This window comes from Oncorhynchus masou, unplaced genomic scaffold, assembly GCF_036934945.1.
Source record: "Oncorhynchus masou masou isolate Uvic2021 unplaced genomic scaffold, UVic_Omas_1.1 unplaced_scaffold_1564, whole genome shotgun sequence".
Taxonomy (NCBI): domain Eukaryota; kingdom Metazoa; phylum Chordata; class Actinopteri; order Salmoniformes; family Salmonidae; genus Oncorhynchus; species Oncorhynchus masou.
In genome coordinates, this window is record NW_027005701.1 from 45,001 (window position 1) to 69,726 (window position 24,726).

General features: G+C 49.1%; 1 protein-coding gene across 1 annotated transcript in view; it reads right to left on the reverse strand.

Annotated features, from left to right (window-relative positions):
- The window catches only part of LOC135531254 (ryanodine receptor 2-like), a gene marked incomplete at its 5' end in the record, with an annotated part of 111,308 nt that overhangs the window by 37,415 nt on the left and 49,167 nt on the right, over nucleotides 1–24,726 (reverse strand). The window contains 2 exons of the mRNA XM_064959381.1: nucleotides 5,453–5,527; nucleotides 22,904–23,000. Of these exons, the coding sequence (XP_064815453.1) occupies nucleotides 5,453–5,527; nucleotides 22,904–23,000 (172 nt within the window). The remainder of the gene's footprint in view (nucleotides 1–5,452; nucleotides 5,528–22,903; nucleotides 23,001–24,726) is intronic.

Sequence of the window (24,726 nt, forward strand, 5' to 3'; positions counted from 1 at the left end):
TGTCCTGTATATGTACAGTACTATCTATAACCCCAAACCTATTTCTATACTGTCCTGTAGATGAACAGTACTATCTATAACCCCAAACCTATTTCTATACTGTCCTGTATATGTACAGTACTATCTATAACCCCAAACCTATTTCTATACTGTCCTGTAGATGTACAGTACTATCTATAACCCCAAACCTATTTCTATACTGTCCTGTAGATGTACAGTACTATCTATAACCCCAAACCTATTTCTATATTGTCCTGTAGATGTACAGTACTATCTATAACCCCAAACCTATTTCTATACTGTCCTGTAGATGTACAGTACTATCTATAACCCCAAACCTATTTCTATATTGTCCTGTAGATGTACAGTACTATCTATAACCCCAAACCTATTTCTATACTGTCCTGTAGATGTACAGTACTATCTATAACCCCAAACCTATTTCTATAATGTCCTGTAGATGTACAGTACTATCTATAACCCCAAACCTATTTCTATACTGTCCTGTAGATGTACAGTACTATCTATAACCCCAAACCTATTTCTATACTGTCCTGTAGATGTACAGTACTATCTATAACCCCAAACCTATTTCTATACTGTCCTGTAGATGTACAGTACTATCTATAACCCCAAACTGTCAGTCTGAACACAATACAACACAACAGAACACAATACAACACAACACAACACAACACAACACAACACAACACAACAACAGATCACAACACAACACAACACAACACAACAGATCACAACACAACAGATCACAACACAACACAACACAACACAACAGAACAGAACAGAACCCAACACAACACAACACAACACAACAGAATACAACACAACACAACACAACAGATCACAACACAACACAACACAACAGATCACAACACAACAGATCACAACACAACACAACACAACACAACAGAACAGAACCCAACACAACACAACACAACAGGACACAACAGAACACAACAGAACACAACACAACACAGCAGAACAGAACACAACAGAACAGAACCCAACACAACAGAACACAATACAACACAACAGAACACAACACAACACAACACAACAGAACACAACACAACAGAACACAGCAGAACCCAACACAACACAACAGAACACAACACGACACAGCAGATCACAACACAACACAACAGAACACAGCAGAACCCAACACAACACAACAGAACACAACACAACACAACACAGCAGAACCCAACACAACACAACAGAACACAACACGACACAGCAGATCACAACACAACACAACAGAACACAGCAGAACCCAACACAACACAGCAGAACCCAACACAACACAACACAACACAACAGAACACAACACGACACAGCAGATCACAACACAACACAACAGAACCCAACACAACAGAACCCAACACAACACAACACAACAGAACACAACACAACAGAACACAACACAACAGAACACAGCAGAACCCAACACAACACAACAGAACACAACACGACACAGCAGATCACAACAGAACCCAACACAACACAACAGAACACAACACAACAGAACACAACAGAACACAGCAGAACACAACAGAACACAGCAGAACACAACAGAACACAGCAGAACACAACGGAACACAACAGAACACAACACAGCAGAACACAACAGAACACAGCAGAACACAGCAGAACACAGCAGAACACAACAGAACAGAACACAGCAGAACACAGCAGAACACAGCAGAACACAACAGAACAGAACACAGCAGAACACAGCAGAACACAACAGAACACAGCAGAACACAACAGAACACAGCACAACACAGCAGAACACAGCAGAACACAGCAGAACACAACAGAACACAACAGAACACAACAGAACAGGCTACAGAGGGCAGAGTATTTATATTCAACCCTAAACCCTGTCCTCATCAGAAACCATGAACACTGCAGTCCAATAAGCCCTGATACAAAACAAGGAGAGAAATCTCTGTGTTATCAGGGGACTACTGTCATGCTGTTTGTAATTAGACACTTCACTGCAAACAGTCTGTGTGTCTCTGACCCTGAATGGGAAGAGGGCTCGTCTTCTCTCCACAGACTGGGGCTGACAGAGACACTGTAAACCACGTTGGCAGTGGGCCCCGCTGACAGAGACAGTCTCACTGGGAGCTCTATTAACACCGTCACACGGACAACCCCAGGTCATCTCCCTGCCCTCTCACGGAGACATCTCCCCGCCCTCTCACGGAGACATCTCCCCGCCCTCTCACGGAGACATCTCCCCGCCCTCTCACGGAGACATCTCCCCGCCCTGCCCTCTCACGGAGACATCTCCCCAATCCTCTCATGGAGACATCTCCCTGCCCTCTCACGGAGACATCTCCCCGCCCTCTCACATAGACATCTCCCTGCCCTCTCACGGAGACATCTCCCTGCCCTCTCACATAGACATCTCCCCGCCCTCTCACGGAGACATCTCCCCGCCCTCTCACGGAGACATCTCCCCGCCCTCTCACATAGACATCTCCCTGCCCTCTCACGGAGACATCTCCCTGCCCTCTCACATAGACATCTCCCTGCCTCTCACATAGACATCTCCCCGCCCTCTCACGGAGACATCTCCCCGCCCTCTCACGTAGACATCTCCCTGCCCTCTCACGGAGACATCTCCCTGCCCTCTCACGGAGACATCTCCCTGCCCTCTCACGGAGACATCTCCCTGCCCTCTCACGGAGACATCTCCCTGCCTCTCACATAGACATCTCCCTGCCTCTCACGGAGACATCTCCCTGCCTCTCACATAGACATCTCCCTGCCCTCTCACGGAGACATCTCCCTGCCTCTCACATAGACATCTCCCTGCCTCTCACGGAGACATCTCCCTGCCTCTCACATAGACATCTCCCTGCCCTCTCACGGAGACATCTCCCTGCCCTCTCACATAGACATCTCCCTGCCCTCTCCTCTCACGGAGACATCTCCCTGCCCTCTCACATAGACATCTCCCTGCCCTCTCACATAGACATCTCCCTGCCCTCTCACATAGACATCTCCCTGCCTCTCACATAGACATCTCCCTGCCCTCTCACATAGACATCTCCCTGCCCTCTCACGGAGACATCTCCCCGCCCTCTCACATAGACATCTCCCTGCCCTCTCACATAGACATCTCCCCGCCTCTCACATAGACATCTCCCTGCCTCTCACATAGACATCTCCCTGCCCTCTCACATAGACATCTCCCTGCCCTCTCACGGAGACATCTCCCTGCCCTCTCACGGAGACATCTCCCTGCCCTCTCACGGAGACATCTCCCTGCCCTCTCACGGAGACATCTCCCCGCCCTCTCATGGAGACATCTCCCTGCCCTCTCACGGAGACATCTCCCTGCCCTCTCACGGAGACATCTCCCCGCCCTCTCATGGAGACATCTCCCTGCCCTCTCACGGAGACATGTCCCTGCCCTCTCACGGAGACATCTCCCTCTCCTCTCACGGAGACATCTCCCTGCCCTCTCACGGAGACATCTCCCTGCCCTCTCACGGAGACATCTCCCTGCCCTCTCACGGAGACATCTCCCCGCCCTCTCACGGAGACATCTCCCCGCCCTCTCATGGAGACATCTCCCTGCCCTCTCACGGAGACATCTCCCCGATCTACACTGCTGGGGTCAGAGAGTTAATGGTCTCTGTAGAGTGATAATATTACATTTATATTTATCCCTGTGTTTCCTGTCTCTCTGTGCCAGTGTATTTATCCCTGTGTTTCCTGTCTCTATGTACCAGTGTATTTATCCCTGTGTTTCCTGTCTCTCTGTGCCAGTGTATTTATCCCTGAGTTTCCTGTCTCTCTGTGCCAGTGTATTTATCCCTGAGTTTCCTGTCTCTCTGTACCAGTGTATTTATCCCTGTGTTTCCTGTCTCTCTGTGCCAGTGTATTTATCCCTGTGTTTCCTGTCTCTATGTACCAGTGTATTTATCCTTGTGTTTCCTGTCTCTCTGTGCCAGTGTATTTATCCCTGTGTTTCCTGTCTCTCTGTGCCAGTGTATTTATCCCTGTGTTTCCTGTCTCTCTGTGCCAGTGTATTTATCACTGAGTTTCCTGTCTCTCTGTGCCAGTGTATTTATCCCTGTGTTTCCTGTCTCTCTGTACCAGTGTATTTATCCCTGAGTTTCCTGTCTCTCTGTGTCAGTGTATTTATCCCTGTGTTTCCTGTCTCTCTGTGCCAGTGTATTTATCCCTGTGTTTCCTGTCTCTCTGTGCCAGTGTATTTATCCCTGTGTTTCCTGTCTCTCTGTACCAGTGTATTTATCCCTGAGTTTCCTGTCTCTCTGTGTCAGTGTATTTATCCCTGTGTTTCCTGTCTCTCTGTCCCAGTGTATTTATCCCTGTGTTTCCTGTCTCTCTGTGCCAGTGTATTTATCCCTGTGTTTCCTGTCTCTCTGTACCAGTGTATTTATCCCTGTGTTTCCTGTCTCTCTGTACCAGTGTATTTATCCCTGTGTGTCCTGTCTCTCTGTACCAGTGTATTTATCCCTGTGTTTCATGTCTCTCTGTGTCAGTGTATTTATCCCTGTGTTTCCTGTCTCTCTGTACCAGTGTATTTATCCCTGAGTTTCCTGTCTCTCTGTGTCAGTGTATTTATCCCTGTGTTTCCTGTCTCTCTGTGCCAGTGTATTTATCCCTGTGTTTCCTGTCTCTCTGTGCCAGTGTATTTATCCCTGTGTTTCCTGTCTCTCTGTGCCAGTTCGTCTTGTCTCATTCAAGTCAACCAGCATGTTTTTCCCATGCTCCTGCTTTTGCTATTCTCTCTTTTGCTCGTCCTCCGTACCCTCCTGCCTGACCAGTCTGCCTGCCCTGACCTCGAGCCTGCCTGACCAGTCTGCCTGCCCTGACCTCGAGCCTGCCTGACCAGTCTGCCTGCCTGACCAGTCTGCCTGCCCTGACCAGCCTGCCTGCCCTGACCAGTCTGCCTGCCCTGACCTCGAGCCTGCCTGACCAGCCTGCCTGACCAGCCTGCCTGACCAGCCTGCCTGACCAGCCTACCTGACCAGTCTGCCTGCCCAGCCTGCCTGTCCAGTCTGCCTGCCCAGCCTGCCTGACCAGCCTGCCTGCCCAGTCTGCCTGCCCAGCCTGCCTGTCCAGTCTGCCTGCCCAGCCTGCCTGCCCAGTCTGCCTGCCCAGCCTGCCTGACCAGTCTGCCTGACCAGTCTGCCTGCCCAGTCTGCCTGACCAGTCTGCCTGACCAGTCTGTACGTCCTGGACTCTGATCTGGTTTTGACCTTTTTGCCTGTCCACAACCATTCTCTTGCCTGCTGCCTTTTTTGGAACTAATGAATATCAGACTCGATACCAACCCCCCCCCTCCCCCTTGAATATGGCCCTGAAGCATTATAGTCTATATAGTCTAGTGTTGACAGGTCGGCATTGTCATACGGAGGTGAGATATATGTGTCGTTCAACTTACGCCACTCGTAGGGTCTCCAGTCTCCAGAGCGAGCGGGCGTGGATGGACACAGCTCCCCCCTCGTAGTGCACCGTCCTGGGGAAGAAAAGAGAAGTGAGTGGGGTGGTTACCAGCCATGCTTCCACCACAGACCAGACCATTACACTGGTCTGTATCCCTGAGAAATAACAGACTGCTGCTGACCTCATCAAACACATATTCACACATTACACTGGTCTGTATCCCTGAGAAATAACAGCCTGCTGATGACCTCATCAAGCACATATTCACACATTACACTGGTCTGTATCCCTGAGAAATATCAGCCTACTGCTGATGACCTCATCAAGCACATATTCACACATTACACTGGTCTGTATCCCTGAGAAATAACAGCCTGCTGATGACCTCATCAAGCACATATTCACACATTACACTGGTCTGTATGCCTGAGAAATAACAGCCTGCTGATGACCTCATCAAACACATATTCACACATTACACTGGTCTGTATCCCTGAGAAATAACAGCCTGCTGATGACCTCATCAAACACATATTCACACATTACACTGGTCTGTATCCCTGAGAAATAACAGCCTGCTGATGACCTCATCAAGCACATATTCACACATTACACTGGTCTGTATCCCTGAGAAATATCAGCCTACTGCTGATGACCTCATCAAGCACATATTCACACATTACACACTTCACCTTGGTATGGATGAATACGACAGGAACATCTATGGGCAACTTATTTCATATCCTTCCAGGTTCTTCTGCTGTGTTTCTCTGTGGATAGTGAGGGCAGTATCTAGGCCTGCAGTAGTGTATGGTGAGGGCAGTATCTAGGCCTGCAGTAGTGTATAGTGAGGGCAGTATCAAGGCCTACAGTAGTGTATAGTGAGGGCAGTATCTAGGCCTACAGTAGTGTATAGTGAGGGACGTATCTAGGCCTACAGTAGTGTATAGTGAGGGAAGTATCTAGGCCTGCAGTAGTGTATAGTGAGGGAAGTATCTAGGCCTGCAGTAGTGTATAGTGAGGGCAGTATCTAGGCCTACAGTAGTGTATAGTGAGGGAAGTATCTAGGCCTGCAGTAGTGTATAGTGAGGGAAGTATCTAGGCCTGCAGTAGTGTATAGTGAGGGCAGTATCTAGGCCTACAGTAGTGGATAGTGAGGGCAGTATCTAGGCCTACAGTAGTGGATAGTGAGGGCAGTATCTAGGCCTACAGTAGTGTATAGTGAGGGAAGTATCTAGGCCTGCAGTAGTGTATAGTGAGGGAAGTATCTAGGCCTGCAGTAGTGTATAGTGAGGGAAGTATCTAGGCCTGCAGTAGTGTATAGTGAGGGCAGTATCTAGGCCTGCAGTAGTGTATAGTGAGGGAAGTATCTAGGCCTGCAGTAGTGTATAGTGAGGGAAGTATCTAGGCCTGCAGTAGTGTATAGTGAGGGCAGTATCTAGGCCTACAGTAGTGTATAGTGAGGGCAGTATCTAGGCCTACAGTAGTGGATAGTGAGGGCAGTATCTAGGCCTACAGTAGTGTATAGTGAGGGAAGTATCTAGGCCTGCAGTAGTGTATAGTGAGGGAAGTATCTAGGCCTGCAGTAGTGTATAGTGAGGGCACTATCTAGGCCTACAGTAGTGTATAGTGAGGGCAGTATCTAGGCCTACAGTAGTGTATAGTGAGGGCAGTATCTAGGCCTGCAGTAGTGTATAGTGAGGGAAGTATCTAGGCCTGCAGTAGTGTATAGTGAGGGCAGTATCTAGGCCTACAGTAGTGTATAGTGAGGGCAGTATCTAGGCCTACAGTAGTGGATAGTGAGGGCAGTATCTAGGCCTACAGTAGTGTATAGTGAGGGAAGTATCTAGGCCTGCAGTAGTGTATAGTGAGGGAAGTATCTAGGCCTGCAGTAGTGTATAGTGAGGGCAGTATCTAGGCCTACAGTAGTGTATAGTGAGGGCAGTATCTAGGCCTACAGTAGTGTATAGTGAGGGCAGTATCTAGGCCTGCAGTAGTGTATAGTGAGGGCAGTATCTAGGCCTGCAGTAGTGGATAGTGAGGGCAGTATCTAGGCCTACAGTAGTGTATAGTGAGGGCAGTATCTAGGCCTGCAGTAGTGTATAGTGAGGGCAGTATCTAGGCCTACAGTAGTGTATAGTGAGGGCAGTATCTAGGCCGACAGTAGTGTATAGTGAGGGCAGTATCTAGGCCTACAGTAGTGTATAGTGAGGGCAGTATCTAGGCCTACAGTAGTGTATAGTGAGGGCATTATCTAGGCCTGCAGTAGTGGATAGTGAGGGCAGTATCTAGGCCTACAGTAGTGTATAGTGAGGGCAGTATCTAGGCCTACAGTAGTGTATAGTGAGGGCAGTATCTAGGCCTACAGTAGTGTATAGTGAGGGCAGTATCTAGGCCTGCAGTAGTGTATAGTGAGGGCAGTATCTAGGCCTGCAGTAGTGTATAGTGAGGGCAGTATCTAGGCCTATAGTAGTGTATAGTGAGGGCAGTATCTAGGCCTACAGTAGTGTATAGTGAGGGCAGTATCTAGGCCTACAGTAGTGTATAGTGAGGGCAGTGTCTAGGCCTGCAGTAGTGTATAGTGAGGGCAGTATCTAGGCCTGCAGTAGTGTATAGTGAGGGCAGTATCTAGGCCTGCAGTAGTGTATAGTGAGGGCAGTATCTAGGCCTACAGTAGTGTATAGTGAGGGCAGTATCTAGGCCTGCAGTAGTGTATAGTGAGGGCAGTATCTAGGCCTGCAGTAGTGGATAGTGAGGGCAGTATCTAGGACTACAGTAGTGTATAGTGAGGGCAGTATCTAGACCTACAGTAGTGTATAGTGAGGGCAGTATCTAGGCCTACAGTAGTGTATAGTGAGGGCAGTATCTAGGCCTACAGTAGTGTATAGTGAGGGCAGTATCTAGACCTACAGTAGTGTATAGTGAGGGCAGTATCTAGGCCTACAGTAGTGTATAGTGAGGGCAGTATCTAGTCCTACAGTAGTGTATAGTGAGGGCAGTATCTAGGCCTGCAGTAGTGTATAGTGAGGGCAGTATCTAGGCCTGCAGTAGTGGATAGTGAGGACAGTATCTAGGCCTGCAGTAGTGGCTAGTGAGGGAAGTATCTAGGCCTACAGTAGTGTATAGTGAGGGCAGTGTCTAGGCATGCAGTAGTGTATAGTGAGGGCAGTATCTAGGCCTACAGTAGTGTATAGTGAGGGCAGTATCTAGGCCTGCAGTAGTGTATAGTGAGGGCAGTATCTAGGCCTGCAGTAGTGGATAGTGAGGGCAGTATCTAGGCCTGCAGTAGTGGATAGTGAGGGCAGTATCTAGGCCTGCAGTAGTGTATAGTGAGGGCAGTATCTAGGCCTACAGTAGTGTATAGTGAGGGCAGTATCTAGGCCTGCAGTAGTGGATAGTGAGGGCAGTATCTAGGCCTGCAGTAGTGTATAGTGAGGGCAGTATCTAGGCCTACAGTAGTGTATAGTGAGGGCAGTATCTAGGCCTGCAGTAGTGTATAGTGAGGGCAGTATCTAGGCCTGCAGTAGTGTATAGTGAGGGCAGTATCTAGGCCTACAGTAGTGTATAGTGAGGGCAGTATCTAGGCCTGCAGTAGTGTATAGTGAGGGCAGTATCTAGGCCTGCAGTAGTGGATAGTGAGGGCAGTATCTAGGCCTGCAGTAGTGGATAGTGAGGGCAGTATCTAGGCCTGCAGTAGTGGATAGTGAGGGCAGTATCTAGGCCTACAGTAGTGTATAGTGAGGGCAGTATCTAGGCCGACAGTAGTGTATAGTGAGGGCAGTATCTAGGCCTACAGTAGTGTATAGTGAGGGCAGTATCTAGGCCTACAGTAGTGTATAGTGAGGGCAGTATCTAGGCCTGCAGTAGTGGATAGTGAGGGCAGTATCTAGGCCTACAGTAGTGTATAGTGAGGGCAGTATCTAGGCCTACAGTAGTGTATAGTGAGGGCAGTATCTAGGCCTGCAGTAGTGTATAGTGAGGGCAGTATCTAGGCCTGCAGTAGTGTATAGTGAGGGCAGTATCTAGGCCTATAGTAGTGTATAGTGAGGGCAGTATCTAGGCCTACAGTAGTGTATAGTGAGGGCAGTATCTAGGCCTACAGTAGTGTATAGTGAGGGCAGTGTCTAGGCCTGCAGTAGTGTATAGTGAGGGCAGTATCTAGGCCTGCAGTAGTGTATAGTGAGGGCAGTATCTAGGCCTGCAGTAGTGTATAGTGAGGGCAGTATCTAGGCCTACAGTAGTGTATAGTGAGGGCAGTATCTAGGCCTGCAGTAGTGTATAGTGAGGGCAGTATCTAGGCCTGCAGTAGTGGATAGTGAGGGCAGTATCTAGGACTACAGTAGTGTATAGTGAGGGCAGTATCTAGACCTACAGTAGTGTATAGTGAGGGCAGTATCTAGGCCTACAGTAGTGTATAGTGAGGGCAGTATCTAGGCCTACAGTAGTGTATAGTGAGGGCAGTATCTAGACCTACAGTAGTGTATAGTGAGGGCAGTATCTAGGCCTACAGTAGTGTATAGTGAGGGCAGTATCTAGTCCTACAGTAGTGTATAGTGAGGGCAGTATCTAGGCCTGCAGTAGTGTATAGTGAGGGCAGTATCTAGGCCTGCAGTAGTGGATAGTGAGGGCAGTATCTAGGCCTGCAGTAGTGGATAGTGAGGGAAGTATCTAGGCCTACAGTAGTGTATAGTGAGGGCAGTGTCTAGGCATGCAGTAGTGTATAGTGAGGGCAGTATCTAGGCCTACAGTAGTGTATAGTGAGGGCAGTATCTAGGCCTGCAGTAGTGTATAGTGAGGGCAGTATCTAGGCCTGCAGTAGTGGATAGTGAGGGCAGTATCTAGGCCTGCAGTAGTGGATAGTGAGGGCAGTATCTAGGCCTGCAGTAGTGTATAGTGAGGGCAGTATCTAGGCCTACAGTAGTGTATAGTGAGGGCAGTATCTAGGCCTGCAGTAGTGGATAGTGAGGGCAGTATCTAGGCCTGCAGTAGTGTATAGTGAGGGCAGTATCTAGGCCTACAGTAGTGTATAGTGAGGGCAGTATCTAGGCCTGCAGTAGTGTATAGTGAGGGCAGTATCTAGGCCTGCAGTAGTGGATAGTGAGGGCAGTATCTAGGCCTGCAGTAGTGGATAGTGAGGGCAGTATCTAGGCCTGCAGTAGTGGATAGTGAGGGCAGTATCTAGGCCTACAGTAGTGTATAGTGAGGGCAGTATCTAGGCTTGCAGTAGTGTATAGTGAGGGCAGTATCTAGGCTTGCAGTAGTGTATAGTGAGGGCAGTATCTAGGCCTACAGTAGTGTATAGTGAGGGCAGTATCTAGGCCTGCAGTAGTGTATAGTGAGGGCAGTATCTAGGCCTGCAGTAGTGTATAGTGAGGGCAGTATCTAGGCCTGCAGTAGTGGATAGTGAGGGCAGTATCTAGGCCTACAGTAGTGGATAGTGAGGGCAGTATCTAGGCCTGCAGTAGTGGATAGTGAGGGCAGTATCTAGGCCTGCAGTAGTGGATAGTGAGGGCAGTATCTAGGTCTACAGTAGTGTATAGTGAGGGCAGTATCTAGGCCTGCAGTAGTGTATAGTGAGGGCAGTATCTAGGCCTACAGTAGTGGATAGTGAGGGCAGTATCTAGGCTTGCAGTAGTGGATAGTGAGGGCAGTATCTAGGCTTGCAGTAGTGGATAGTGAGGGCAGTATCTAGGCCTGCAGTAGTGGATAGCGAGGGCAGTATCTAGGCCTACAGTAGTGGATAGTGAGGGCAGTATCTAGGCCTGCAGTAGTGGATAGTGAGGGCAGTATCTAGGCCTGCAGTAGTGGATAGTGAGGGAAGTATCTAGGCCTACAGTAGTGGATAGTGAGGGCAGTATCTAGGCCTACAGTAGTGTATAGTGAGGGCAGTATCTAGGCCTACAGTAGTGGATAGTGAGGGCAGTATCTAGGCTTGCAGTAGTGGATAGTGAGGGCAGTATCTAGGCTTGCAGTAGTGGATAGTGAGGGCAGTATCTAGGCCTGCAGTAGTGGATAGCGAGGGCAGTATCTAGGCCTACAGTAGTGGATAGTGAGGGCAGTATCTAGGCCTGCAGTAGTGGATAGTGAGGGCAGTATCTAGGCCTGCAGTAGTGGATAGTGAGGGAAGTATCTAGGCCTACAGTAGTGGATAGTGAGGGCAGTATCTAGGCCTACAGTAGTGTATAGTGAGGGCAGTATCTAGGCCTACAGTAGTGTATAGTGAGGGCAGTATCTAGGCCTACAGTAGTGTATAGTGAGGGCAGTATCTAGGCCTACAGTAGTGTATAGTGAGGGCAGTATCTAGGCCTACAGTAGTGTATAGTGAGGGCAGTATCTAGGCCTACAGTAGTGTATAGTGAGGGCAGTATCTAGGCCTACAGTAGTGTATAGTGAGGGCAGTATCTAGGCCTGCAGTAGTGGATAGTGAGGGAAGTATCTAGGCCTACAGTAGTGGATAGTGAGGGCAGTATCTAGGCCTACAGTAGTGTATAGTGAGGGCAGTATCTAGGCCTGCAGTAGTGGATAGTGAGGGCAGTATCTAGGCCTGCAGTAGTGTATAGTGAGGGAAGTATCTAGGCCTACAGTAGTGGATAGTGAGGGCAGTATCTAGGCCTACAGTAGTGTATAGTGAGGGCAGTATCTAGGCCTACAGTAGTGTATAGTGAGGGCAGTATCTAGGCCTGCAGTAGTGTATAGTGAGGGCAGTATCTAGGCCTACAGTAGTGGATAGTGAGGGCAGTATCTAGGCCTGCAGTAGTGGATAGTGAGGGCAGTATCTAGGCCTGCAGTAGTGGATAGTGAGGGCAGTATCTAGGCCTTCAGTAGTGGATAGTGAGGGCAGTATCTAGGCCTGCAGTAGTGGATAGTGAGGGCAGTATCTAGGCCTGCAGTAGTGGATAGTGAGGGCAGTATCTAGACCTACAGTAGTGGATAGTGAGGGCAGTATCTAGGCCTGCAGTAGTGGATAGTGAGGGCAGTATCTAGGCCTACAGTAGTGGATAGTGAGGGCAGTATCTAGGCCTACAGTAGTGTATAGTGAGGGCAGTATCTAGGCCTGCAGTAGTGGATAGCGAGGGCAGTATCTAGGCCTACAGTAGTGTATAGTGAGGGCAGTATCTAGGCCTACAGTAGTGTATAGTGAGGGCAGTATCTAGGCCTACAGTAGTGTATAGTGAGGGCAGTATCTAGGCCTACAGTAGTGTATAGTGAGGGCAGTATCTAGGCCTACAGTAGTGTATAGTGAGGGCAGTATCTAGGCCTCCAGTAGTGTATAGTGAGGGCAGTATCTAGGCCTCCAGTAGTGTATAGTGAGGGCAGTATCTAGGCCTGCAGTAGTGTATAGTGAGGGAAGTATCTAGGCCTGCAGTAGTGTATAGTGAGGGCAGTATCAAGGCCTACAGTAGTGTATAGTGAGGGCAGTATCTAGGCCTACAGTAGTGTATAGTGAGGGAAGTATCTAGGCCTGCAGTAGTGTATAGTGAGGGAAGTATCTAGGCCTGCAGTAGTGTATAGTGAGGGCAGTATCTAGGCCTACAGTAGTGTATAGTGAGGGCAGTATCTAGGCCTGCAGTAGTGTATAGTGAGGGCAGTATCAAGGCCTACAGTAGTGTATAGTGAGGGCAGTATCTAGGCCTACAGTAGTGTATAGTGAGGGCAGTATCTAGACCTACAGTAGTGGATAGTGAGGGCAGTATCTAGGCCTACAGTAGTGTATAGTGAGGGCAGTATCTAGGCCTGCAGTAGTGTCTCTAATGGCCATAACTCCCTGCTGGATACTGACTGGGAAGACTTAGACACCCAGGACTAAACAGGTCCTTACAAACACACACACACACACACACACACACACACACACACACACACACACACACACACACACACACACACACACACACACACACACACACACACACACACACACTAACCAGTGGACTATTGACCGTAACATAAGCTTGTACATCATGTCTCTGCCATACACATAAAATACGACTAGGGGGTTAACAGGTCCCCTACTGAACCAGGAACTACCAGGAGGGGGTTACAGGTCCCCTACTGAACCAGGAACTACCAGGAGGGGTTAACAGGTCCCCTACTGAACCAGGAACTACCAGGAGGGGTTAACAGGTTCAGTAGGTCCATACCAGGAGGGTTTAACATGTCCCCTACTGAACCAGGAACGAACAGGAGGGGTTAACAGGTCCCCTACTGAACCAGGAACTACCAGGAGGGGTTAACAGGTCCCTTACTGAACCAGGAACTACCAGGAGGGGTTAACAGGTCCCCTACTGAACCAGGAACTACCAGGAGGGGTTAACAGGTCCCTTACTGAACCAGGAACTACCAGGAGGGGTTAACAGGTCCTCTACTGAACCAGGAAATAACAGGAGGGGTTAACAGGTCCCCTACTGAACCAGGAACGAACAGGAGGGGTTAACATGTCCCCTACTGAACCAGGAACGAACAGGAGGGGTTAACAGGTCCCCTACTGAACCAGGAACTACCAGGAGGGGTTAACAGGTCCCCTACTGAACCAGGAACTACCAGGAGGGGTTAACAGGTCCCCTACTGAACCAGGAACTACCAGGAGGGGTTAACAGGTCCCCTACTGAACCAGGAACTACCAGGAGGGGTTTACAGGTCCCCTACTGAACCAGGAACTACCAGGAGGGGTTAACAGGTCCCCTACTGAACCAGGAACTACCAGGAGGGGTTAACAGGTCCCCTACTGAACCAGGAACTACCAGGAGGGGTTAACATGTCCCCTACTGAACCAGGAACTACCAGGAGGGGTTAACAGGTCCCCTACTGAACCAGGAACTACCAGGAGGGGTTAACAGGTCCCCTACTGAACCAGGAACGACCAGGAGGGGTTAACAGGTCCCCTACTGAACCAGGAACGACCAGGAGGGGTTAACATGTCCCCTACTGAACCAGAAACGACCAGGAGGGGTTAACAGGTCCCCTACTGAACCAGGAACTACCAGGAGGGGTTAGCAGGTCCCCTACTGAACCAGGAACTACCAGGAGGGGTTAACAGGTCCCCTACTGAACCAGGAACTACCAGGAGGGGTTAACAGGTCCCCTACTGAACCAGGAACTACCAGGAGGGGTTAACATGTCCCCTACTGAACCAGGAACTACCAGGAGGGGTTAACAGGTCCCTTACTGAACCAGGAACTACCAGGAGGGGTTAACAGGTCCCCTACTGAACCAGGAACTACCAGGAGGGGTTAACAGGTCCCCTACTGAACCAGGAACTACCAGGAGGGGTTAACATGTCCCCTACTGAACCAGGAACTACCAGGAGGGGTTAACATGTCCCCTACTGAACCAGGAACTACCAGGAGGGGTTAACATTTCCCCTACTGAACCAGGAACTACCAGGAGGGGTTAACAGGTCCCCTACTGAACCAGGAACTACCAGGAGGGGTTAACATGTCCCCTACTGAACCAGGAACTACCAGGAGGGGTTAACAGGTCCCCTACTGAACCAGGAACTACCAGGAGGGGTTAACAGGTCCCCTACTAAACCAGGAACTACCAGGAGGGGTTAACATGTCCCCTACTGAACCAGGAACGACCAGGAGGGGTTAACAGGTCCATACCAGGAGGGTTTAACAGGTTCAGTAGGTCCATACCAGGAGGGTTTAACAGGTTCAGTAGGTCCATACCAGGAGGGTTTAACAGGTTCAGTAGGTCCATACCAGGAGGGTTTAACAGGTTCAGTAGGTCCATACCAGGAGGGTTTAACAGGTTCAGTAGGTCCATACCAGGAGGGTTTAACAGGTTCAGTAGGTCCATACCAGGAGGGTTTAACAGGTCCATACCAGGAGGGTTTAACAGGTCCATACCAGGAGGGTTTAACAGGTCCATACCAGGAGGGTTTAACAGGTTCAGTAGGTCCATACCAGGAGGGTTTAACAGGTTCAGTAGGTCCATACCAGGAGGGTTTAATGGGTTCAGTAGGTCCATACCAGGAGGGTTTAACAGGTTCAGTAGGTCCATACCAGGAGGGTTTAACAGGTCCATACCAGGAGGGTTTAACAGGTTCAGTAGGTCCATACCAGGAGGGGTTAACAGGTTCAGTAGGTCCATACCAGGAGGGTTTAATGGGTTCAGTAGGTCCATACCAGGAGGGTTTAACAGGTTCAGTAGGTCCATACCAGGAGGGTTTAACAGGTCCATACCAGGAGGGTTTAACAGGTTCAGTAGGTCCATACCAGGAGGGTTTAACAGGTTCAGTAGGTCCATACCAGGAGGGGTTAACAGGTTCAGTAGGTCCATACCAGGAGGGTTTAACAGGTTCAGTAGGTCCATACCAGGAGGGGTTAACAGGTTCAGTAGGTCCATACCAGGAGGGTTTAACAGGTTCAGTAGGTCCATACCAGGAGGGTTTAACAGGTTCAGTAGGTCCATACCAGGAGGGTTTAACAGGTCAGTAGGTCCATACCAGGAGGGTTTAACAGGTTCAGTAGGTCCATACCAGGAGGGTTTAACGGGTTCAGTAGGTCCATACCAGGAGGGTTTAACAGGTTCAGTAGGTCCATACCAGGAGGGTTTAACAGGTTCAGTAGGTCCATACCAGGAGGGTTGAACAGGTTCAGTAGGTCCATACCAGGAGGGTTTAACAGGTTCAGTAGGTCCATACCAGGAGGGTTTAACAGGTTCAGTAGGTCCATACCAGGAGGGTTTAACAGGTTCAGTAGGTCCATACCAGGAGGGTTTAACAGGTCCATACCAGGAGGGTTTAACAGGTTCAGTAGGTCCATACCAGGAGGGTTTAACAGGTTCAGTAGGTCCATACCAGGAGGGTTTAACAGGTTCAGTAGGTCCATACCAGGAGGGTTTAACGGGTTCAGTAGGTCCATACCAGGAGGGTTTAACAGGTTCAGTAGGTCCATACCTGGAGGGTTTAACAGGTTCAGTAGGTCCATACCAGGAGGGTTTAACAGGTTCAGTAGGTCCATACCAGGAGGGTTTAACAGGTTCAGTAGGTCCATACCAGGAGGGTTTAACAGGTTCAGTAGGTCCATACCAGGAGGGTTTAACAGGTTCAGTAGGTCCATACCAGGAGGGTTTAACAGGCTCAGTAGGTCCATACCAGGAGGGTTTAACAGGTCCATACCAGGAGGGTTTAACAGGTTCAGTAGGTCCATACCAGGAGGGTTTAACAGGTTCAGTAGGTCCATACCAGGAGGGTTTAACAGGTCCATACCAGGAGGGTTTAACAGGTTCAGTAGGTCCATACCAGGAGGGGTTAACAGGTTCAGTAGGTCCATACCAGGAGGGTTTAACGGGTTCAGTAGGTCCATACCAGGAGGGTTTAACAGGTTCAGTAGGTCCATACCAGGAGGGTTTAACAGGTTCAGTAGGTCCATACCAGGAGGGTTTAACAGGTCCATACCAGGAGGGTTTAACAGGTCCATACCAGGAGGGTTTAACAGGTTCAGTAGGTCCATACCAGGAGGGTTTAACAGGTCCATACCAGGAGGGTTTAACGGGTTCAGTAGGTCCATACCAGGAGGGTTTAACAGGTTCAGTAGGTCCATACCAGGAGGGTTTAACAGGTTCAGTAGGTCCATACCAGGAGGGTTGAACAGGTTCAGTAGGTCCATACCAGGAGGGTTTAACAGGTTCAGTAGGTCCATACCAGGAGGGTTTAACAGGTTCAGTAGGTCCATACCAGGAGGGTTTAACAGGTTCAGTAGGTCCATACCAGGAGGGTTTAACAGGTCCATACCAGGAGGGTTTAACAGGTTCAGTAGGTCCATACCAGGAGGGTTTAACAGGTTCAGTAGGTCCATACCAGGAGGGTTTAACAGGTTCAGTAGGTCCATACCAGGAGGGTTTAACAGGTCCATACCAGGAGGGTTTAACAGGTCTATACCAGGAGGGTTTAACAGGCTCAGTAGGTCCATACCAGGAGAGGTCAGGAGGTTCAGTTAGAAGAGTGTACACGTACATTTGGATTACATAACAACCTTCTATTTAACATCCAAAGGCACCACGACTTGAGACAATCCTTTCCGGATTGGTGCAATGCCTTTAACTTCCCACAGATCGTTTGGGGCAGAGGTTTTTTTTTTTTTCTCTTCTTCTTCTTCTTCTTCCTCTTCCTCTTCTTCTTCTTCTTCTTCTTCCTCTTCCTCTTCTTCTTCTTCTTCTTCTTCCTCTTCTTCTTCTTCTTCTTCTTCTTCTTCTTCTTCTTCTTCTTCTTCTTAACAAGGACAGAGGCTGCTGAAGTGTGTTTAACGATGACAGGAGGTCCTGAGCGAGAGAGAGCTGAAACTGATCCTCTGGAGGGAATGTATATTTCAGGCTGCTGAGAGCTCATTCTGTCCCATCCATATATCTCTCTCCCTTCATCCATATCTCTCTCCCTTCATCCATATATCTCTCTCCCTTCATCCATATATCTCTCTCCCTTCATCCATATATCTCTCTCCCTTCATCCATATATCTCTCTCCCTTCATCCATATATCTCTCTCCCTTCATCCATATCTCTCTCTCTCTCTCTCCCTCTCTTCATCCATCTCTCTCCCTTCATCCATATATCTCTCTCCCTTCATCCATATATCTCTCTCCCTTCATCCATATATCTCTCTCCCTTCATCCATATATCTCTCTCCCTTCATCCATATCTCTCTCTCTCTCTCTCTCTCTCTCTCCCTCTCTTCATCCATCTATCTCCCTTCATCCATATCTCTCTCTCTCTCTCTCTCTCCCTCCCTAAAGAGTTTAACTACCTACTCTGTTCTCTTCTTTGAAGCAGAACAGTGGATGCCCTACTTTGAAGGTAAGCCCACACACTTCTGCATCCAAGGAATATGCACACACACGCACGCACGCACGCACACACACACACACACACACACACACACACACACACACACACACACACACACACACACACACACACACACACACACACACACACACACACACACACACACACACACACACACACACACACAAACATTACACTTTGGGTAAAAGCCGACTTTTATTTCTCTGTGTGAGAGCAGCTCTCCTAGAGCCCTTCATCCCAGCATGCTCTGCTGCATTGACATCCTATCAAACACCAGAGGATCGATGATGTTTACCCTGCTATTTACTGACAGTCCTGACCACACTGACAGTCCTGACCACACTGACAGTCCTGACCACACTGACAGTCCTGACCACACTGACAGTCCTGACCACACTGACAGTCCTGACCACACTGACAGGCTATACTGTGATGGTCTGTCAAACCAGGCTATACTGTGATGGTCTGTTCAACCAGGCTATAATGTGATGGTCCTGTTAAACCAGGCTATAATGTGATGGTCTGTTCAACCAGGCTATACTGTGATGGTCTGTTAAACCAGGCTATACTGTGATGGTCCTGTCAAACCAGGCTATACTGTGATGGTCTAGTTAAACCAGGCTATAATGTGATGGTCCTGTTAAACCAGGCTATAATGTGATGGTCTGTTCAACCAGGCTATACTGTGATGGTCTGTTAAACCAGACTATACTGTGATGGTCCTGTTAAACCAGGCTATACTGTGATGGTCTGTTCAACCAGGCTATACTGTGATGGTCTGTTCAACCAGGCTATACTGTGATGGTCCTGTTCAACCAGGCTATACTGTGATGGTCTGTTAAACCAGGCTATACTGTGATGGTCTAGTTAAACCAGGCTATACTGTGATGGTCTGTTAAACCAGGCTATACTGTGATGGTCCTGTTAAACCAGGCTATACTGTGATGGTCTGTTAAACCAGGCTATACTGTGATGGTCTGTTCAACCAGGCTATAATGTGATGGTCTGTTAAACCAGGCTATACTGTGATGGTCTGTTAAACCAGGCTATAATGTGATGGTCTGTTCAACCAGGCTATACCGTGATGGTCTGTTAAACCAGGCTATACTGTGATGGTCTGTTCAACCAGGCTATACCGTGATGGTCTGTTAAACCAGGCTATAATGTGATGGTCTGTTCAACCAGGCTATACCGTGATGGTCTGTTAAACCAGGCTATACTGTGATGGTCTGTTAAACCAGGCTATAATGTGATGGTCTGTTCAACCAGGCTATACCGTGATGGTCTGTTAAACCAGGCTATAATGTGATGGTCTGTTCAACCAGGCTATACTGTGATGGTCTAGTTAAACCAGGCTATACTGTGATGGTCTGTTCAACCAGGCTATACTGTGATGGTCCTGTTAAACCAGGCTATACTGTGATGGTCCTGTTCAACCAGGCTATACTGTGATGGTCTGTTCAACCAGGCTATAATGTGATGGTCTGTTCAACCAGGCTATACCGTGATGGTCTGTTCAACCAGGCTATAATGTGATGGTCTGTTCAACCAGGCTATACTGTGATGGTCTAGTTAAACCAGGCTATACTGTGATGGTCTAGTTAAACCAGGCTATACTGTGATGGTCTGTTCAACCAGGCTATACTGTGATGGTCTGTTAAACCAGGCTATACTGTGATGGTCCTGATAAACCAGGCTATACTGTGATGGTCTGTCAAACCAGGCTATAATGTGATGGTCCTGTTAAACCAGGCTATACTGTGATGGTCTGTTCAACCAGGCTATACTGTGATGGTCTGTTAAACCAGGCTATACTGTGATGGTCTGTTCAACCAGGCTATACTGTGATGGTCTAGTTAAACCAGGCTATACAGTGATGGTCTGTTCAACCAGGCTATACTGTGATGGTCTGTTCAACCAGGCTATACTGTGATGGTCTGTTCAACCAGGCTATACTGTGATGGTCTGTCAAACCAGGCTATACTGTGATGGTCTGTTAAACCAGGCTATAATGTGATGGTCTGTTAAACCAGGCTATACTGTGATGGTCCTGTTCAACCAGGCTATACTGTGATGGTCTGTCAAACCAGGCTATAATGTGATGGTCCTGTTAAACCAGGCTATAATGTGATGGTCCTGTTAAACCAGGCTATACTGTGATGGTCTAGTTAAACCAGGCTATACTGTGATGGTCCTGTTAAACCAGGCTATACTGTGATGGTCTAGTTAAACCAGGCTATACTGTGATGGTCTGTTCAACCAGGCTATACTGTGATGGTCCTTTTAAACCAGGCTATACTGTGATGGTCCTGTTAAACCAGGCTATACAGTGATGGTCCTGTTAAACCAGGCTATACTGTGATGGTCCTGTTAAACCAGGCTATACTGTGATGGTCTGTTCAACCAGGCTATACTGTGATGGTCTAGTTAAACCAGGCTATACAGTGATGGTCTGTTAAACCAGGCTATACTGTGATGGTCTGTTCAACCAGGCTATACTGTGATGGTCTAGTCAAACCAGGCTATACTGTGATGGTCTGTCAAACCAGGCTAAACTGTGATGGTCTAGTTAAACCAGGCTATACTGTGATGGTCTGCTCAACCAGGCTATACTGTGATGGTCTGTTCAACCAGGCTATACAGTGATGGTCCTGTTAAACCAGGCTATACTGTGATGGCCTGTTAAACCAGGCTATAATGTGATGGTCTGTTAAACCAGGCTATAATGTGATGGTCCTGTTAAACCAGGCTATACTGTGATGGTCTGTTAAACCAGGCTATAATGTGATGGTCTGTTAAACCAGGCTATACTGTGATGGTCCTGTTAAACCAGGCTATACTGTGATGGTCTGTTCAACCAGGCTATACAGTGATGGTCCTGTTAAACCAGGCTATACTGTGATGGTCTGTTCAACCAGGCTATACTGTGATGGTCTGTTAAACCAGGCTATACTGTGATGGTCCTGTTAAACCAGGCTATACTGTGATGGTCTGTTAAACCAGGCTATACAGTGATGGTCTAGTTAAACCAGGCTATACTGTGATGGTCCTGTTAAACCAGGCTATACTGTGATGGTCTAGTTAAACCAGGCTATACTGTGATGGTCCTGTTAAACCAGGCTATACTGTGATGGTCTAGTTAAACCAGGCTATACTGTGATGGTCCTGTTAAACCAGGCTATACTGTGATGGTCTAGTTAAACCAGGCTATACTGTGATGGTCTGTTCAACCAGGCTATACTGTGATGGTCTGTTCAACCAGGCTATACTGTGATGGTCTAGTTAAACCAGGCTATACTGTGATGGTCTGTTCAACCAGGCTATACTGTGATGGTCCTGTTAAACCAGGCTATACTGTGATGGTCTGTTCAACCAGGCTATACTGTGATGGTCCTGTTCAACCAGGCTATACTGTGATGGTCCTGTTAAACCAGGCTATACTGTGATGGTCTGTTCAACCAGGCTATACTGTGATGGTCTTGTTAAACTATAGTTGCTGTAACTGTACAGTGGTAGCCAAAAGTTTTGAGAAAGACACAAATATTCATTTCCAGAAAGTTTTCTGCTTCAGTGTCTTTAGCTATTTTTGTCAGATGTTACTATTGAATACTGAAGTACAATTACAAGCATTTCATGAGTGTCAAAGGCTTTTATTGACAATTACATGAAGTTGATGCAAAGAGTCAATATTTGCAGTGTTGACCCTTCTTTTTCAAGACCTCTGCAATCCACCCTGGCATGCTGTCAATTAACTTCTGGGCCAAATACTGACTGATTCTTGCATAATTAATGCTTGGAGTTTGTCAGAATTTGTGGGGTTTTGTTTGTCCACCTGCCTCTTGATGATTGACCACAAGTTCTCAATGGGATTAAGGTCTGGGGAGTTTCCTGGCCATGGACCCAAAATATCTTTGTTTTGTTCCCCGAGCCACTTAGTTATCACTATTGCCTTATGGCAAGGTGCTCCATCATGCTGGAAAAGGCATTGTTTGTCACCAAACTGTTCCTGGATGGTTGGGAGAAGTTGCTCTCGGAGGATGTGTTGGTACCATTCTTTATTCATGGCTGTGTTCTTAGGCAAAATTGTGAGTGAGCCCTCTCCCTTGGCTGAGAAGCAACCCCACACATGAATGGTCTCTGGATGCTTTACTGTTGGCATGACACAATCACTGACATGATGTCAGCTGGTCCTTTTGTGGCAGGGCTGAAATGCAGTGGAAATGTTTTTGGGGGATTCAGTTCATTTGCATGGCAAAGAGGGACTTTGCAATTAATTGCAATTCATCTGATCAGTCTTCATAACATTCTGGAGTACATGCAAATTGCCATCATACAAACTGAGGCAGCAGACTTTGTGAAAATTCACATTTGTGTCATTCTCAAAACTTTTGGCCACCACTGTAGATCAGTTGGACAGCAGGTAACAGTCTATAGATACACAGAGGATTATAAATGATATGGTAAAGGATATTTAAAGGACTAGCGTCTGTGATCATAGATGAAGGATATCTCCCAGTCAACCACGTACCTGCGCTGCTCCTCCCCCCAACGTCTGTGAAGGATATCTCCCAGTCAACCACGTACCTGCGCTGCTCCTCCCCCCAACGTCTGTGAAGGATATCTCCCAGTCAACCACGTACCTGCGCTGCTCCTCCCCATGTTCTCCCGACGGCACTGTCAGACATTCATCCATGTGACCATGGAGCAGCCTCAGCACGTCCCCACCGATCATGAACCCTGCAGGGGGAGAGAGGAGAGGCATTAGAGAGGAACCCTGCAGCTGGAGAGGAACCCTGCAAGGGGAGAGAGGAGAGGCATTAGAGAGGAACCCTGCAGCTGGAGAGAGGAGAGGAACCCTGCAGGGGGAGAGAGGAGAGGCATTAGAGAGGAACCCTGCAGGGGGAGAGAGGAGAGGCATTAGAGAGGAACCCTGCAGGGGGAGAGAGGAGAGGAACCTGCAGGGGGAGAGAGGAGAGGAACCCTGCAGGGGGAGAGAGGAGAGGCATTAGAGAGGAACCCTGCAGCTGGAGAGAGGAGAGGCATTAGAGAAGAACCCTGCAGGGGGAGAGAGGAGAGGAACCTGCAGGGGGAGAGAGGAGAGGCATTAGAGAGGAACCCTGCAGGGAGAGAGAGGAGAGGCATTAGAGAGGAACCCTGCAGGGGGAGAGAGGAGAGGCATTAGAGAAGAACCCTGCAGGGGGAGAGAGGAGAGGAACCCTGCAGGGGGAGAGAGGAGAGGCATTAGAGAGGAACCCTGCAGGGGGAGAGAGGAGAGGAACCCTGCAGGGGGAGAGAGGAGAGGCATTAGAGAGGAACCCTGCAGGGAGAGAGAGGAGAGGAACCCTGCAGGGGGAGAAAGGAGAGGCATTAGAGAGGAACCCTGCAGGGGGAGAGAGGAGAGGAACCCTGCAGGGGGAGAGAGGAGAGGAACCCTGCAGGGAGAGAGGAGAGGCATTAGAGAGGAACCCTGCAGGGGAGAGAGGAGAGGCATTAGAGAGGAACCCTGCAGGGGGAGAGAGGAGAGGAACCCTGCAGGGAGAGAGGAGAGGCATTAGAGAGGAACCCTGCAGGGGGAGAGAGGAGAGGCATTAGAGAAGAACCCTGCAGGGGGAGAGAGGAGAGGAACCCTGCAGGGAGAGAGGAGAGGCATTAGAGAAGAACCCTGCAGGGGGAGAGAGGAGAGGCATTAGAGAGGAACCTGCAGGGGGAGAGAGGAGAGGCATTAGAGAGGAACCCTGCAGGGGGAGAGAGGAGAGGCATTAGAGAGGAACCCTGCAGGGGGAGAGAGGAGAGGAACCCTGCAGGGGGAGAGAGGAGAGGAACCCTGCAGGGGGAGAGAGGAGAGGCATTAGAGAGGAACCCTGCAGGGGGAGAGAGGAGAGGCATTAGAGAAGAACCCTGCAGGGAGAGAGAGGAGAGGAACCCTGCAGGGGGAGAGAGGAGAGGAACCCTGCAGGGGGAGAGAGGAGAGGCATTAGAGAGGAACCCTGCAGGGGGAGAGAGGAGAGGAACCCTGCAGGGGGAGAGAGGAGAGGCATTAGAGAAGAACCCTGCAGGGGGAGAGAGGAGAGGAACCCTGCAGGGGGAGAGAGGAGAGGAACCCTGCAGGGGGAGAGAGGAGAGGCATTAGAGAGGAACCCTGCAGCTGGAGAGAGGAGAGAGACCCTGCAGCTGGAGAGAGAGGAGAGGCATTAGAGAGGAACCCTGCAGGGGGAGAGAGGAGAGGCACCCTGCAGGGGGAGAGAGGAGAGGAACCCTGCAGGGGGAGAGAGGAGAGGCATTAGAGAGGAACCCTGCAGGGGGAGAGAGGAGAGGCATTAGAGAAGAACCCTGCAGGGAGAGAGAGGAGAGGAACCCTGCAGGGGGAGAGAGGAGAGGCATTAGAGAAGAACCCTGCAGGGGGAGAGAGGAGAGGAACCCTGCAGGGGGAGAGAGGAGAGGAACCCTGCAGGGGGAGAGAGGA